Source organism: Abramis brama (genome assembly GCF_963993115.1).
Source record: "Abramis brama genome assembly, chromosome: 6".
NCBI classification, from domain to species: domain Eukaryota; kingdom Metazoa; phylum Chordata; class Actinopteri; order Cypriniformes; family Leuciscidae; genus Abramis; species Abramis brama.
This window is the reverse complement of record NC_139968.1, coordinates 25284520-25303348: the sequence shown is the minus strand read 5'-3', so window position 1 is coordinate 25303348 and position 18829 is coordinate 25284520. Positions and strand designations below refer to the sequence as shown.

General features: G+C 33.7%; 2 protein-coding genes across 2 annotated transcripts in view; both read right to left on the bottom strand.

Moving 5' to 3' along the window:
- adarb1a (adenosine deaminase RNA specific B1a) overlaps nt 1-721 on the bottom strand; it is a 35630-nt gene extending 34909 nt beyond the window's left edge. The window contains exon 1 of the mRNA XM_084117537.1: nt 503-721. The gene's annotated coding sequence lies outside the window, so the exon portion shown is untranslated. The remainder of the gene's footprint in view (nt 1-502) is intronic.
- A 1417-nt stretch (nt 722-2138) lies between these two features.
- On the bottom strand, nt 2139-18694 carry slx9 (SLX9 ribosome biogenesis factor). Its single transcript, XM_084116390.1, has 6 exons — nt 18379-18694; nt 18095-18218; nt 8056-8124; nt 6339-6504; nt 4145-4213; nt 2139-3154 (listed from the first exon to the last, which is right to left on the bottom strand). The coding sequence occupies exons 1-6, from the start codon at nt 18568-18570 to the stop codon at nt 3034-3036; spliced, it is 741 nt and encodes a 246-aa protein (XP_083972516.1). The 5' UTR covers nt 18571-18694; the 3' UTR covers nt 2139-3033.
- Nucleotides 18695-18829: the final 135 nt, after the last annotated feature.

The following is an 18829-nucleotide window of genomic DNA, read 5'->3' as shown; positions in this document are numbered from 1 at the left end:
AATCTAAAAGTAGTTAGAATACATTACCTAAAACGAGTAATCTAGATTACATTACTAACCTCAAATTTTTTTTCATGTGATTTTGGAAACAGTAACAGACTACAATTTGTAAGTAATCTACCCCTATATTTATATATATATATATATATATATGAAGAGGATGTGCATGACAGTATATCAATATTTCTTTTCGTGACAAAAGCAGTTGGGACAGATGCTCAGTTCACTTGAGTGTCTAAAAACTCATCAGTCAGTGCATCTGTTTAGTAGTAAAAAAAACAACAAAAAACGAGATCAACCAAATTCAGGATCTAAGTCAAACCTGAAGCTCATGGATGCTGAACTGTAGATCACGGACCATTCACTGCATTCATCTCTTTATATGATAAGACTACAGGGATCTTTGAGCATTGGTAAAAACACAAAATAATGTAAATTAAATGCATGCTTCTATAGGCCTTTTTTTTTGTGCATGAATAGCCTAAATGTGAATATTACTCACAGTACGATGTTTGGTTGATATCCTAGAGATGAATCCCGATGAACAAAAAGCTTCCAATGAACATCACGTAATAAAAGATAAATGCCGAATGCAATATGTTACAAAGCATGCGTGTAGCTCTTGTCGACACCCGTTGAATTATCGCACGCGGATCATCACTGCATTTCACAAAGCGAGTCATTTAATTATGCCTGTTTGCATCTGTGATACGAATAGAGTGATGATACGGAGTACTAGCCGATGGTGAACCCTGATTGGCCAAAGAGTGGGCGGGCTCTTTACTCACTGCCGTTTGATTGGTGTATCAGAGCTTGACAGGTAAAATTCTCGCGCTGATTGGTCAGAGAGGCAGTCGTATTGTTTAATTTATACGGAGAAACTTAAGAGCTGTAGAACTCCTACTTGAACAACAGAAAAAAACATTAATATTATATGAGATTATATATGTATAAGGTGTATACTTTTTTTGCTTTTATATAGGCTACATTACTATACACCATGATGGATATATATGTCATATTTAAAGATGGATAGCTCGGCATGCTCAAAAGAATATTTTATTTTGACAGCTGTCTCCTCCCACAATATGTTTCCTAATCATATCTTGGATTCTTTCTTCAAATGCTGCTTGATTATTTATGGTTCTTCTGAGCCACAGAAACATACTAAAACAGTTAAACTGCCAAAAGCCCACACAATGAACCCTCTCCGCTTTTAAATCTCTTTGTGGGTGTTTTCTTTTGCATTATTTATATATAAATAAAATACACTTTTTTAAAACATTTATTTCAATATGAAATGTTAATGTATAGACCTACACAGTGTTTTAGTTATTTACTGTATTTATTTGGCTGTTTATGCATAGATGCACAATTTCTTTAATGACTTCATGCATACTTCTCTGTCTCTGTCTTTCTCTCTATTATATATTATGTAAAAATGCATATAAGAAGCCTGTAGTCACATGAGTGGGGATTCTGGGGTGGCGTCGCTTGTGGTTAAGAGCCCGACCTACTGAAGGATGAAGAGGAGAAGAGGAGGAATCACAGCACGGGCACGCGGGCAGCCTCCATACACTGACGCATATTACTTTATATAACTGCCAATTCGTTATTTCAGAAACACTCAAATACTTTAAGGCCAGATATCTCACTCCACACACATGCCATTAACCTAATGATTGTCTATGTGGTGCTGATTTCACACTAAAACCATAATGAAAATGAAGCTTATTTTATGGGCCATTAAGACCGAAATTCTCATTACTGTAATAAAGCATTTGCCCCTCTAGAAAATCTATAATGAAATAAATAAATACAAATGTATAAAATAAAACACAAACAAAAACATTCTGCAATTATGTTTAAAAATTAGGAAAATTATATAATACGCGTTTTGTCACATCACATATGTTAACGCAACTAGATTAGATTAGTAACCACCAGACAGATAGATAGATAGATAGACAGATAGACAGATAGATAGACACAGACAGACAGATAGATAGATGGATAGATGGATGGATAGATGGATAGATAGATAGATAGATAGATAGATAGATAGATAGATAGATAGATAGATAGATAGATAGATAGATAGATAGATAGATAGATATATAATAATATATAATACATGCTTATAATACATGTCAATTTATTTGACAAAAATAAAAGGATTTAGGACAAAACAAGAACACATTTGTGAGGGTGAACAACATCTAATATCTATATCCACATTCCCATCAGGTTTCTCAGATTCTCTCTGGATGGACTAACAATCACATTAGTCCATCGCAAACATGAACCATTACATTCGTGTTCACTCATTCTGGTGTTATTCGATAATGTTGCCTGTTTATGAGAAAACCCAGCATTCGACAGGGTTGTGAAGTGGATCTAGACGAGATCCAAGAAAAGATCCTCCTCAATATCAGGCATCCAAGAGCCATGAAGCGATGAAGAGAAGTCAGGGTTCGGGTTCCCATGTCTCCTTTATCTCTAAAAGAGCTGCCGCCCTTTCTGTCTTTTTGCAACGTGTTGTCATGGAAATGCAGAGGCATTTGATATATGAGATCTCACTTTAATTAGTATGTGATATTCCAGCAAGTGATCAAATGCAGCAGGTAGAGTCATTTTATTGCCCGTTTTATCATTATAAGTCATGCTTGTCTTAGGAAACACCCCTAATAAAGAAATATCGCCGTAATCATTTTCCATTGGATTTATTTTTATCTTGCCAAAAGCATGTGGAATAGACAGCATGAAAACACTCATAATATCTGATAACATGATCACTAACGCAATTCATTTTACACTTGAAATTACACAGAGGAACTGCGATACACTGTTTCCTCCATAGTGTTTATACAGTCAGATAATGCAAATTATGCTAATCTTGGCATTCCTCTTCGTTTCATAATATGTTATGAAGTACAAAACCGATTTGAATGTATCAGTTTGTTTCGATGTACCAGCGTATAATAAGATACAGTTTTTGTAGTCTAACAACAGGGCGGCGCTCCAGAGTTGCGATTAACTCTGTTCGTCTTCCTGTTTGAGTCGTTTTCGCAAATGATCACCGATTGCAGCCAAAGGGTTGGTCTTGAAGGCGGGATTTTTCATGGCTTCGCTGAAGTAAGATGCTTCAGTCTCGCTGGAATTAAAAAAAATAAACGATTTGATTAAAATTTGACTTTGTTAAAATAATCTGTGCACAATAAAAAATGACGTGAAAAATACCAAGAATATATATATATATATATATATATATATATATTTAGTATAAAGAAAATTAGGCATATTTGTATAACCCGAGACATTTGCGTGGCAATTATATGTTCGGTTATTGTATTTAAATACTTAAATTTAATTTAATATAAATTAAATAAATAATTTATTATAACAATGCAATACACATACAATACTACAATTATTTATAATAATAAAAGTTTAAATAATATATGTTTTTACATTTAAATTAAATATATTGCTTAAATAATATATAAATATTAATTTATATGCCATTTTTAATCATTTATTGTTTTCATTAAGGTAATCTGCTTAATTTTCATGACAATAAATGCAAAAAATAATGAATTATTTAAAAAATAAAGTAACAATATGCCTAAAATAGACATTAGTTACTTTAAGCAAAATACGTAATTTCTTTTATTATTATTGACTTACTTATTCATTTATTATTTTTAAGGTAAAATGTGACCTGGACATGTTCTTGGTTTTGTGAGATTTTCCCATTAACCCCTAAGTTTTTGTTTATTTAATTTAATTTATAAATAAATAAATAATTTATAATATTAAAATGTATGATACATTCACAATTAAAACAATTAAATTATTTAAAATAATAGTAGTTTAAATATATATTTTGCATTTAAACAAAATAATTTTTTTTAATAATATATATATATATATATATATATATAATGTTTGTAAAAATGTATTGTTTTTTCATTAAGGTAATGTGCTTAATTGCCATGACAATAATGCAATGCAACGCAAAAAAAGGGGGGGGGGGAAATGTTTTTTGGGGGTTTTTTATGATTCTATATGATTGATAAATAAATTACTGATGTGAACATAACATTAGCAAAGTTTGAAAGTTAGAGGGAAGCCATTATCTTACAGTAGTTTCCGTTTCTGGGCTGGTTTCATCTGGCTGAAGTCTGTGGGTTCTGGTTTCTTCTTAACCGAACTGAGACGAGAAAACAAGAACAAACATTTGTGTTACATGCAGAACCATTTATTTCAGCATCATTAACTTACTAACAAAAAAATAAGTCGGAAAAAAAAGCCTGTCTGCTAAAATGTTTTATATAGAGAGGCTTAAAGGCATGTTTGAAGATGCGCTTTGAAGTTGTCCAGAGCACAGGCTTTCCTCACACAAGTGTTATTTTTTGAGTTACTCATGCAAGACAAAGACTTCACAACATACATCAAATGACTAACAGATAAAAACGTACCAACGCAAACAGAGAAAAACAGACAAATGTGTTTTGGATCAAAACAATTACAAAGTTGTGAAAAAAGCTTTGGCCCTTCGCACGCTCAGATTAATCTAAATAAACAGCAAGACTGCTGCCGACCCGTGGCATGCTTCACTTCTTAAATAACACATTTAGAGCCTGTGTATCTGATATAAATATACTTTTTTTTTTTTTACTACAATCTGCTAATAGGAGATTGCCAAAAAATATCAATGCCTAAAACATTTTGAGTGCCATTCAGGTTTAAATTTCAACACTAACCATAACACAAACCTGTTTATTAATACTAGCCATCACAAAAGACGTTTAGTTACATGTTGTTGTTTTACAAGCCACACAAAACTTTTTAATCACCTTTAATCACCTATTTTATGTTTCCCACACCCGAACAATGTGTTTTCATGACTTTTCCAGTTGTTTGTGATTACTGGCAACAGTTTTAGTTTTAATCTTACATTTTATTTAAAACAACAACAGCAATTTCTAGCCGATTAAATATTATTTCTAAATGTATTAATATCTGTATGTAAAAATAACAATTTTAAATATTGATAGCGGGTATTTATCTTGAGTTGATACAGAATTAATTTGTAAAACAAAATGCAATTTTATGTTTTGGCTTTAGCATTTTATTACAGGTCTTTTTGGGGAAAGGGATCTAAAAAATTAAAGTGCCCCTAATATGCTTTTTTTTTATATGGTAATGGACGTTTGGTTTCAGATCAATAATAGACTGAGTCATCTGACCAATCAGAGCAGAGTAGACCAATCACAGCAGACTGGGCCATCCGACCAATCAGAGCAGAGTAGACCAATCACAACAGACTGAGTAATCTGACCAATCAGAGCAGAGTAGACCAATCACAGCAGACTGGGTCATCTGACCAATCAGAGCAGAGTAGACCAATCACAGCAGACTGGGTCATCTGACCAATCAGAGCAGAGTAGACCAATCACAACAGACTGAGTCATCTGACCAATCAGAGCAGAGTAGACAAATCACAGCAGACTGAGTCATCTGACCAATCAGAGCAGAGTAGACCAATCACAGCAGACTGGGCCATCTGACCAATCAGAGCAGAGTAGACCAATCACAACAGACTGAGTCATCTGACCAATCAGAGCAGAGTAGACCAATCACAGCAGACTGAGTCATCTGACCAATCAGAGCAGAGTAGACAAATCACAGCAGACTGAGTCATCTGACCAATCAGAGCAGAGTAGACCAATCACAGCAGACTGAGTCATCTGACCAATCAGAGCAGAGTAGACCAATCACAGCAGACTGGGCCATCTGACCAATCAGAGAAAAGTAGACCAATCACAGCAGACTGGGCCATCTGACCAATCAGAGCAGAGTAGCTTTCAGAAAGGAGGGGTTTAGAGAGACTGAATCTTCGAATGAACCGTTTCAGACCCTGTGAGAAAAGAGGTGATGCTGCGATGTATATTATGAGAAATTCAAGTGGTTTTGACCTTGGATTCATGTAAACCTGTTGTAGGAGAACTCCAAAACAAAATTAGGAACCTTTAAAATAGCATATTAGGGGCACTTTAATAATACTATAAATATTGAGTAAATCAAGCGTCAGAAAGAGAGGGAAAAAAATGTGCACTGGGTTGCAGAAAATGAATACAAATTCGGGTTGAATCCCATTGCAAGAGAAACAGGTGTTCCATGAAATCTGTTTGTACAGTGTGTTGTTTAGAGACCATTAACGAGCGCTTACTCATGCCAACAAATACATGCATATGCACAAACGATCACAGAGGATATGCTGCCAGCATTCACAATCATGTTTCTGTGTAGAAATGAGGAAAGTGAGCACTTACGCTTTATTTTTCCGCTGTGCCCTGGCGGTGGTTCTGAAAGAAGGGAGGAGCTGGGAGAGTTCAGGAAGAGCGTCGGCTAGCGGCCTCATGTCGCCCACAACAGGAGTGGCCTTCCTCCGCGCTTGAGCCACCTGCTGTTCACGGGCATGCTTGATCCCACTGATCTCTACAGATGGGAAAGAGACAAACAAACTTCAGACCAAGACGCATATGCCGGGGGGGGAAAGCTGGTTTTCTGATCACAGAGCAGGAGATGCAAATTCTTGTGTGCTCATTCATTTAAATTCAGACACGCTCTTTGAGCTGTTGTGCTGATGTGGGTAACAAACAGCATAAAAAAGGAATAAAATAAAATAAATAAATAAAAGGCATAAAATAAAAAGCATAAACAATTCATATTAAATTTATATAAAAATAAATAAAGAAAAAGAAATTAAAACCCAAAACATACAAATAAAAAAGGTGTATTAAAAAGGTATAAAATAAAAACCAACAAAATAAAATATAAATTTATAAAATAAAACAGCATAAAAAGGAATTTTAAAAATATAAAAGCCTAAAATAAACAAATAAACAACAAAAAGTGTCAAATAAAAAGGATATACATTATAAAAGAGATGAAATAGAAACAACAAAAATAAAATACAAATAAAAAAAGATTTAAGCAGAAAATATATTAATACAAATTAAAAAAAGCATACATTATAAAATATAAAATAAAAAGCATAAAACTAAAATATAAATTCATAACAAATATAAAAAAACAGAAAATAAACAAATAAAAAAGTGTGTAAAAAGTTATAAAATAAAAAGCATAGAAAATATAAATTCTTAAAATAAAAATTAAAAGAGGGGAAAAATTTTAAAGGCATATATATTTTTTTTTAAATGAATACATAGACAAAATAACTACGGTAATTTAATTACGGTAAAGAATCGTTTAACTGCATTGTTTTTAAACGATGGTTTGAAATCCCAGACATCACAGTAATCACAGTAAAAGTTGCTTTTAAAGGGTCAATTCATTCTGGAAGGCTTATTTCCAGAACGACTGCCAGTCCAGGTCATAGACAGAAAATAACTACTATCACCCGACATCTGAAGACAGAAAGCAGGACACCAGGTGCGCCAGTCCAAAAACAACACAGTACATGTAGGGAAGAAATAACAGATCTTTGACAGGAGCACTTAGTTACATGTTCGTCGTTTTGCAAACACAAATGAAATGCCATTCTTCACCTGATAAGTGGCCATTTTGGGCGTTTTCTGCTGCCGTTAAGATCCCTGTATATAAGTGTTACTGTACACAATTTGTTAAAACCTTGAAGGTCTTTGAGCTTTACGAATCCATCAACATCTTAATCCTCCCCCCTTTTTAATTTCCTGAAAATCTGACATGCAGTCTGAGGCTTGGGTTTCGGCTGGAGCCGTGAGCCCCATTAGATCCTAATTATAATCACCTCGGACGGAGCTTGTGTTACCCGACGCATTGATCGGCCGGAACGATTACAGGCGTCAGAAACGGGGTGTGGCGTTAATGATCCTGCCATATCCATCTCTGAGGTTCCCGTCGGCCCATGAGAGAATCGCAGATCAGTACACGATGAAAGAAATATCCTCATTCAAGCGTTTCGGGATTGTGTTCTCTGGACTTTTGATGATATTTGCGGGAAACGAAAAGGTCCTAAGAAGAGGTGAAAAAAAAAAAAGTACTCACTGTTGAGCCATCTTTCCCTCCGCTCCTTCATTTTTTCTTTCTTCGACTGATGTTTCTTTTCCTCCGTGCCTGAAAAAAATTATAATTCCATATGGATCATTCATTATTGATCAATTCAACAACATGTATGACTGACCTGTGAAGATCCTATGCATTTAAACAAAACTAAAAAAACTAAAAAACAACTTTATTTGCAAAAAGGGGACGAAGAAAAAGCAAAATAAAAAGCACTTTATGTTTACTTTAGAATGTAATGCGGTTTGGTCAATAATTATTTTTTTTTTTATAATTTAGCAAGAGAAAGAAATAATACATAAATATAAAACTAAATTAAAAGTTATTAAATAAATGAAAAGACAAAACAGGAATAAAATGAAAAAAGGCACAATATAAAGCCATTAAAAGTTGTAAAACGATAAATTGGTATAAAATGATAAAAAATACATAAAATGGAAAAAAAGAATGAAAAATCTAAATAAAAGATGAAATCAAAATAATATAAAGCCATAAAAAGTTGTAAAACGATAAATGATTAAAATGGTATAAAATTATACAAATAAATAAAATGAGAAAAAAAATTACAAGAAAGGGAAAAAATAAGAAAAAATAGAATAAAACATAATAGAAAGGCATAAAAAGGGGTAAAAAAAGTACAAATTTAAACCAGTGTTATTTTAGTATTTATTAAAATGTCTAATTACCTTTTTTATATTTTCAGTTCTTATTTTAATTCTAGGTTAAGTTTTTGTAATTTTCTTATATGCTTTTGTCATTTTTATATTTTTTATATTTCTATTTAGCTTAAATTTATTTTTATTTCAATTTTAGTTGCAAGGCAATATTTCTAATTTGAAACAAATTTAAATAGTTTCAGTTAATCACAACACTGGTTCAAACAGAAGAAGAAAAAACACAGACTTTGAGGTTCTTCTTTGAAGAGGGCTTTATATTTGGTGTGAATGCAGGTGTTTTGGTTCATTCTGATTTTGTTTAGTCTGCCGAGATTGAACTCTGTGCACCAGTCAAAATAACGTAGTGGGAGCCAATCAGTTAAGGAGACGGACGGCCGCTAACACAAAGGTAGCAGGTTCGGTTCCCACCAGGAATGATGCAGGAACTGCACCGCTTAGATCTCAAACGCACATAAACACTGTAAATCGCCATTAGCAATATGTTTCTTCATATAAAATAAAATTCGTTTTTTGAAATTACACACTATTATTCACTACAAGTCACTATTTTTAATCAAATGTCCACATGTGAATATTATGACATGTGCCGTGGCTGTGGGATTGTATATATCGAATGGAAAATAACGTGTGTAGATTACCAGAGGAAACTGCATGTAACTTCCTGTTCCCAGATAGTGAAGTCTTATCAGGAGGAGCATATTGTGTGTTTTTAACAACTGTATTGAGTGTGACGTGAAATCTATATCGGTTTGTGTGTGTATCAGCTTAATTCCCATTTGACAGAGGTCATTCACTGTCCACAGAGGTCAAACCACAAATAAACCTATTTTATGTGTGACACGCAAGACTTACATGCTTCAATTACAGAAAATGCACTTCATAAAAATTATTGTTACTAATCATTTAATATACTGAGATTGTTGGTATAACCACTATTATACCTGTGCATTGAAAAAATCTAAATGTCACAAGATTTATGTTCTTCAGTTTCAGAAAATGCACTTTTTGTGTGCTTAATAATAATAATATTAAAATTGTTATTAACCCTCTGATGAATGGTGACTGTTACAGATGCGTAACTTTCTCAGAATTAATAATTCCATATTAGATATGTAATCATAAAAACACCAAAAAACACCCAAAGATCAGTGTTGTTACTGTTAACTAAAACTATTCAAATAAATAAAGCTGAAATCAATAAAAATAAAGCCTAAATATTAGATGAAAAACTTAAAAACTTAATAATTAATTAGAATTAAAATAGGTTATTAAAAATGACTAAAATTGAGTACTAAAGAGTACTAAAATTACTGAAATTAAAATAAATTAAAGCTAAATAAAGATATTAAAAAACTAATAAACATTACAAAAGAACAAAATGACTAAACCTTAAACTTAAAAATGATAATAAATATATTAATTATATAAAAAAAAAAATTTAATTTGTGATTTAAAAATGCATGCATCACAGTGTTTTTCACTCAGCGCTCTGAAATGATCTGTGTTAAGCAACACATGTAAAAAAAAAAAAAAAACAGTTAAGCTACAGTTTGGTCCAAAAATAACACAAATGCATTAAACCCAGAGAGAAACGCATGAAAATGAGTTGACCTCTGTGATTTCGATCACCAGGGGAGAAGCTCAGCTCAACAAGCTTTTGGTTGCTACGAGCAACATTCAGAGGAAAAGAGCGTTTATATGAGTTATCTGGTCATCGAAAACGCCTTCACGTCTCTGCACAGGTCCATCAGTGAGAGATCGGAGAGTCTGACTGCCTCAATGACCTGCGCTGACCTCTCGAGCCCTGCTGTGGACATTTATCAGGGCTGTGAACAACAAAAGTCTTCAAGCATTTAGCTTAAACATTTTCAGTTGGTTGCCAAGGCAAAAACAAGAGCCTTGGCAACCAACTGAAAATATGAAGACTTGAAGACTTTTGTTGTTCACAGCCCTGATAAATGTCAGAAATAGTAGAAAATAGTAGAAAAAACAATAAAAGCTATGAAAATCTCCAAACCGAATGATTTAATTCAGTTTGTTGCATCTTTCCACATTACTACGCCAAATAGTGTCTTCACTGATTTCCCAGCCATGCAAAGCAAATTAACTTCTGTAATCCAATTGGAAGAATGTAGCCACATCCGTAGCGTTTCTGTGAATGCATGTCTGCTATTTTGTACGTGTCAATCACTCGGAGGCGACTGGCCTGTTGTGTGTTTGCAGGAGAAACAGCATCTCAAATGTCCGTCATCTTCCTGTGAAGGAAAGCTGAAACTTTACAGATTGGATGCTGGCCGTCTGCAGGAGACCCAAGAGAATAACACGAGAGTTACTTATTAGTCATGAACGATTACTTGTCATGTACACTTCAAAACAATATTTCGCTCTGTTTTTTAACAGCCCCTCAAAGCTTTATATACACACACGGACGCCTATGCGCTTTTGTCTGTATATGGGCACGACACGGCTGTGGAAAACAGTCTGGAGAGGCGACTCGATAAGAGAGATAAACGTCATGTCCTACGACCCACGTTTCCCCACTAGCCCTCATGATCCAGACTGATGATCTCTGACAGAACGGCCTACATGAAGTCCAGACACAAACGCCCTGGGCCTGCATCCTTCAATGATATGATAAACAGAACAGGGACATTTGCTTTTACGCTTACGGCACTGGAGAAAAAGACAATGAGGCAACAAGGTAGAGCCTGCATATATATATATATATATATACTTATGTATAAGTATATATATATATATATATATGTGTCGACATATAAGTGCTGTCAAATCAATTAATCGCATTGTGTTTATATAATATATGTGTGCGCGAGTATATATAATTATATTTATACATATTATCTATGAGTGTGTGTGCGTGTATACACGCACAAACACACATATTTATATATATGCATACACACACACATATGTACACACACGTTTTATATAAACACAAGCTTTTATGTTAGATGCGATTAATCGATTTGACAGCACTAATATATATATATATATATATATATATATATATATATACACACATACATACATATATATACATATATATACATACATACATATATATAAAAGTATACATTTGATATATTATGTATATTTTATATATTTGTATTTTATATTGCATTTTATATATTATATATAAAATACAAATATATAAAATATACATATAATATATCAAATGAATACTTTCATATTACATATTATCGTAGTATAATGTCATATATATATATATATATATATATATATATATATATATATATATATATATATATATATATATATATATATATATATATATATATATATACTTATTTTCCTCACTGTATGTATATATATATATATATATATATATATATATATATATATATATATATATACATACAGTGAGGAAAATAAGTATTTGAACACCCTGCTATTTTGCAAGTTCTCCCACTTCGAAATCATGGAGGGGTCTGAAATTGTCATCGTAGGTGCATGTCCACTGTGAGAGACATAATCTAAAAAAAAAAATCCAGAAATCACAATGTATGATTTTTTAACTATTTATTTGTATGATACAGCTGCAAATAAGTATTTGAACACCTGAGAAAATCAATGTTAATATTTGGTACAGTAGCCTTTGTTTGCAATTACAGAGGTCAAACGTTTCCTGTAGTTTTTCACCAGGTTTGCACACACTGCAGGAGGGATTTTGGCCCACTCCTCCACACAGATCTTCTCTAGATCAGTCAGGTTTCTGGGCTGTCGCTGAGAAACACAGAGTTTGAGCTCCCTCCAAAGATTCTCTATTGGGTTTAGGTCTGGAGACTGGCTAGGCCACGCCAGAACCTTGATATGCTTCTTACAGAGCCACTCCTTGGTTATCCTGGCTGTGTGCTTCGGGTCATTGTCATGTTGGAAGACCCAGCCTCGACCCATCTTCAATGCTCTAACTGAGGGAAGGAGGTTGTTCCCCAAAATCTCGCAATACATGGCCCCAGTCATCCTCTCCTTAATACAGTGCAGTCGCCCTGTCCCATGTGCAGAAAAACACCCCCAAAGCATGATGCTACCACCCCCATGCTTCACAGTAGGGATGGTGTTCTTGGGATGGTACTCATCATTCTTCTTCCTCCAAACACGTTTAGTGGAATTATGACCAAAAAGTTCTATTTTGGTCTCATCTGACCACATGACTTTCTCCCATGACTCCTCTGGATCATCCAAATGGTCATTGGCAAACTTAAGACGGGCCTTGACATGTGCTGGTTTAAGCAGGGGAACCTTCCGTGCCATGCATGATTTCAAACCATGACGTCTTAGTGTATTACCAACAGTAACCTTGGAAACGGTGGTCCCAGCTCTTTTCAGGTCATTGACCAGCTCCTCCCGTGTAATTCTGGGCTGATTTCTCACCTTTCTTAGGATCATTGAGACCCCACGAGGTGAGATCTTGCATGGAGCCCCAGTCCGAGGGAGATTGACAGTCATGTTTAGCTTCTTCCATTTTCTAATGATTGCTCCAACAGTGGACCTTTTTTCACCAAGCTGCTTGGCAATTTCCCCGTAGCCCTTTCCAGCCTTGTGGAGGTGTACAATTTTGTCTCTAGTGTCTTTGGTCAGCTCTTTGGTCTTGGCCATGTTAGTAGTTGGATTCTTACTGATTGTATGGGGTGGACAGGTGTCTTTATGCAGCTAACAACCTCAAACAGGTGCATCTAATTTAGGATAATAAATGGAGTGGAGGTGGACATTTTAAAGGCAGACTAACAGGTCTTTGAGGGTCAGAATTCTAGCTGATAGACAGGTGTTCAAATACTTATTTGCAGCTGTATCATACAAATAAATAGTTAAAAAATCATACATTGTGATTTCTGGATTTCTTTTTTTAGATTATGTCTCTCACAGTGGACATGCACCTACGATGACAATTTCAGACCCCTCCATGATTTCTAAGTGGGAGAACTTGCAAAATAGCAGGGTGTTCAAATACTTATTTTCCTCACTGTATATATATATATATATATATATATATATATATATATATAATAATAATAATAATTCATTACATTTATATAGCGCTTTTCTAGGCACTCAAAGCGCTTTACATAGAAGGGGGAATCTCCTCAACCACCACCAATGTGCAGCATCCACTTGGATGATGCGACGGCAGCCATATTGCGCCAGAACGCCCACCACACACCAGCTTACTGGTGGAGAGGAGACAGAGTGATGAAGCCAATCAGTATGTGGGGATAATTAGGAGGCCATGATGGACAGAGGCCACTGGGCAAATTTGGCCAGGATGCCGGGGTTACACCCCTACTCTTTCGAAAGACATCCTGGGATTTTTAATGACCACAGAGAGTCAGGACCTCGGTTTTACGTCTCATCCGAAGGACGTAATATATGTGTGTGTGTGTGTGTGTGTGTGTGTGTATATATATATATATATATATATATATATATATATAGTAATATAACCTAATATGCTATATATAAATATCTAAGTAATATAATATATAAAATAAACAAATGTAATTTACAATAAATATTATCATATTATACGTACACTGTTACAGGATAATTAAATACAATCAAAAACACTTGTGTAATTTTGTTCAATTTTTGTTAAATATATACATGTATTCTACCCTGTTACAAAAATTTTGACCATGTAAATAACATCAAAAACCCTGATTTGTGTAATTTCATTATTTTCTACCAAAATTAAAACTTATACTAATTTGTTTTTATTTTTAAAAAATAAAAATAAAAATTGGCAGAGTTGATAATTTAGCTGAAAATAAGATCAGTGACTAGATGTGACGTGTTGGTTTTTAGTTGCTGATAAACTTATATTATCCATAAATAAAAGAAAATATTTTTGATCATAATTTTTTTCTTACAATAACTTAACAGAGTTGAAGAGACTGCTATGCTGTTGAAACGCTCCAGATTATATCACGTCAATTTCGCTGCATATACGATGGTTTTGCCATTGATTAACAGCAAAACTTCATATTCTTTCCATTCAACGTATGTTTGCCAATTTCCAGGCTCTATCTGATCCACAACCAGTTTTCCACACTCAAATCCAAGTCTAAACCATTCAGATGCGTCACTAAACTGCTCTCAGATCAGAAAAACCCTCAGCGAGTCGATCCAACCATCAGCCACCACAGAAATAACAACAGTCGTGTTTTTCTGCTGTATCTGCCCGATAGTGATCTCCGTCCTGCCGATATCTCCCTCCACCACTCCTGACGCAGGAAACACTATCTCGCCTTTGCATCCGTCTGTTTGCCGCAAACGAGGGATAGGGGAAAAAATCCATCATTCCCACCACATCCATCCCAGAGAGAGCATCATGTTCAGAGAGCTGGCTGAAACGGACACCGCCAATTAGGAGCGGACAGAACAAGCGGCTGCCCTTTCCTGGCCCTCTGCACTTGCCCTTCTCTCCCCCCCCCCGTCCCGTCCCGCGGCGAGGTGAGGTGGCAGGGCGTCAGGGGAGCTGAGCTGGAGGTGAAGGAGGTGAATTTCCGAGGTCAAGCCGAGACACTGATACCCCAATTAAAGAGACGAAAGATCTGGTTCTGTCAAAGCAGGGCCACAGGCGCCTCGATCCTCTCTGTCAAACTCTCTCTAGTGCAGCCGCGACTAGAGAAATACAGCCTTCATCTTCATATGAAGCATACTTATAAAATTATATATATAAATATCATTAAATACACATTAAAATAAAATATCAACATATGGAACAATTATTTTTAATTTTATGCACTATATATATATATATATACACACACACACACACACACTATGTATAATGTACAAAAATATCTAATATTGAATATCTAGTTTGATTATATATGGAGCAAGTTAAAAAAAATTAAGGACATTAAAATATATGTGTATGTATGTATAAATATATATGTATACATATATTTTTTAAATGTTTTTATTTTTAATTAAATGTACTATATATATTTGTAAAACATAAAAAAAATCGTGTTTGAAAAAATATATATATACACATATATATTTGAAACAAATCAAGGATTACAAAAACGTCAAATATCAGCTGACTGATTGATAAACAAAAAATAAACAAAAAAATAAATTATTAATATATATATATATATAAATACACACACACATATATATATATATAAACAAACAGTAGTCATCATTTGAAGTGGATCAAAACCTTTCATAAAAGTTATACATGAATTTTAAACAATACCAGTTCTTGTCTTCAAATGTTGACTACTGTGTATGTGTATATATATATATACAGTGTTCAAAAACAATAAAATAAATAATATATATATATATATTATTAAAACATGATTTCATGTGTATTTAGGATACATAGAAATGCTAGCTATGAAATTAGCCTGAGCAAGACAGCAAACGTTTAAAGCGTCATTTCTGCCACAGAATGATACTGAATATCTTCTGAGATGTGTTGCTTTTCCCAATGCTGAACAAATCAAATTGTATTAAGGGTGTGAAAAGTATCTGCAATTCTGCAGTGCCAAAACTGCCTGTAGTTAAAGAAACGCCCACATACTGAAGATAAACAGTAAACATACTGTAAACTACAGAAATATCAAGACTAGAACAGCAGCCAAGACCACAGTGAGGCAGAAATCATTTGCTGCGCCTGAAATCGAATACTTCCCTATTATATAGCATGCGAAAAACATCACGCCAACAGAGTAGGCCTATGTCCGAATACATAGTATTCGAAAAACAGTACACGGATGACCTACTACTTCCTCTGAGATTCTGAAGTGTGCATCCGATGGACACTTTACTATGAATGGCAGTGAACTGAACGCAACTGATGCTGGAAAGTCACATGACAGTAACAACATGACGGATGTAGTACATCTGAATTTCATTCATACTCCTGCTATATCGCATACTTTTTTTAATGGTCGCAAATTAAATTCAAATGAAGAACCTACTCGGACAGTACGCGATTTCAAACGGCTCCTCGGTTTTCACCCTTACTAGTTGTCTTGATATGAGAGAAACACAGTGATTCGCTCTCGTCACATCAGTGCATTGATGCACTGTGATGTTCATGCACGAGTTATTTATACTGCAGACAGCCAGGAATAGAACAGAACCTCAATACTCACACACAGCTGACATTTATAGAGAGAGAATCAAAGCTAGAGGACATGTGAGGTGAAACACACTCTCGCTTTCATCTAATGACAATATGCATGTATTAAACTGCGCCTAACTTTACTGCTTGGATCTTAGTTCTAACAACTTTTCAATGAACAGCCTGGATCTTTAACCACGAAGCTACACCACCCTCTGCTTTCAGTTCTAGCATGAAGCAAGTCTTTGTTTTCGTTGATTTCAAACATCCAATCTTCAATATATATGACAGATTTTCCAAGATAGACATTAGAATTTACAAGAATCCAAAAATGTGCCACTGTCTGCCATCTTGTGGCCACGAGCATTTTGGGAAAAAGATTATGCATTTAAATATTAAAATATAATTACATTATTTTTAAAGATATTATTGTAATTATATTTTGAAATATCTAAAATTATAATATTATACTAGTAAAAGTTAAATTAATAGTATGTATTAACAATTAATAATTATTTATAAACAAAAAAATCTTTGCAAAAATTCTGTTAAAATATTACAATAGAAAAAGTAAAATTAATATTAAATGATTATTACCTATAATAAAAAGAAATAAACATTTCTTCATTTAACATGTCAAAATCATTAAATAAAATTATTTAAATGTAAAAAATATGAATATATTAAGAATTATAACACCATAAATTACAGTATAAATCATTTATATATTTTGAACATATATTAACATTAAATACGTTACAAAAACTAAATACTTGCACAACTAAAGAAAATCTGTTAAAAAAATAATAAAGTAAAATAAATATTCTTTGATGATCTATAACTAAAATAAACATTCTTCATTTAAAATTTTGTTTGTTTAACAATTATCAAATTCATTAAACTTTGCCTATTTTTTATTTTTAAATGTAAAAATATTATTATGTATTATAATACAGGACATTACAATATATTCATTTTTACTTTTTTGAATATGTATTATTAAAAAGTTAATATTCAGTTGAAATACATATTTAAAAGCAAATTTGTGCAAAAAAGTAAAATTATTATTAAAATGTTTATATTTTCAAAATCATAAAAATTTGCCTACTCAGATTTATATGTGAAATTTATATATATATATATATAAATAATACTTTAAATATTCAGTTGAAATATTTAAATATTTAAAACAGAACATTTGTGCCAAAAAAAAACACACACTCACCTTTCTGTTCTGCAGACTGTTTGCTTACGATCACATTTGATGGTTCATCAACCTTCAGTGTTTGAACTAAAGAGTCGGAGGAGATTTTAGTTCCAGCAAAAACTCCAGTGGGAAAACTGAAAGCCTACATGGAAAACACATGAAGCTGAATAACGATCTCATTTATAAGTTAGAACAGCTCATCTCAGGAGAAATTACACTGGGAATACAGTATATGGCACTGACACGACGTGGAATTATTTAATATCTTTTGAAAATGGAATAAAACAAACATATAGCCATACCTTTGAACTATTGCTAATACTACTGTCAGATGTGTTGGTCTTGGGCTGTCGTGAATCTGTTTTTGTGAGTTGAATGGATTGGATCGCTATCTTCTCCAGATTCCCCAGCATGGGTCTGTTTTCATGCTCATTTTCCAACTTTACAGCGCCGTGATGGAGCTTCTGTCGGATCCGTTTAATTTTCCCCACCATTCTGATTCACTATATGTGATTTCGATATATTTTTAATGTGTATACAACGCTCAAACATACAGAAAGGATCCGCACGTGTTAAAAGTGACAACTTGTTTGGCGTTACAACTAATTGTGTCCGGGTAAAAATGAAACGGAAGACAAGTTCCGTCAAAGTCCTCTTCAGGTCGTCGTTGACTATTTTTTTTACAGTCTATGGTCGTTGAGGATCGTCTACTCTACACTTGAAAATGTTCAGGTATAGTTTACCAACAAACAA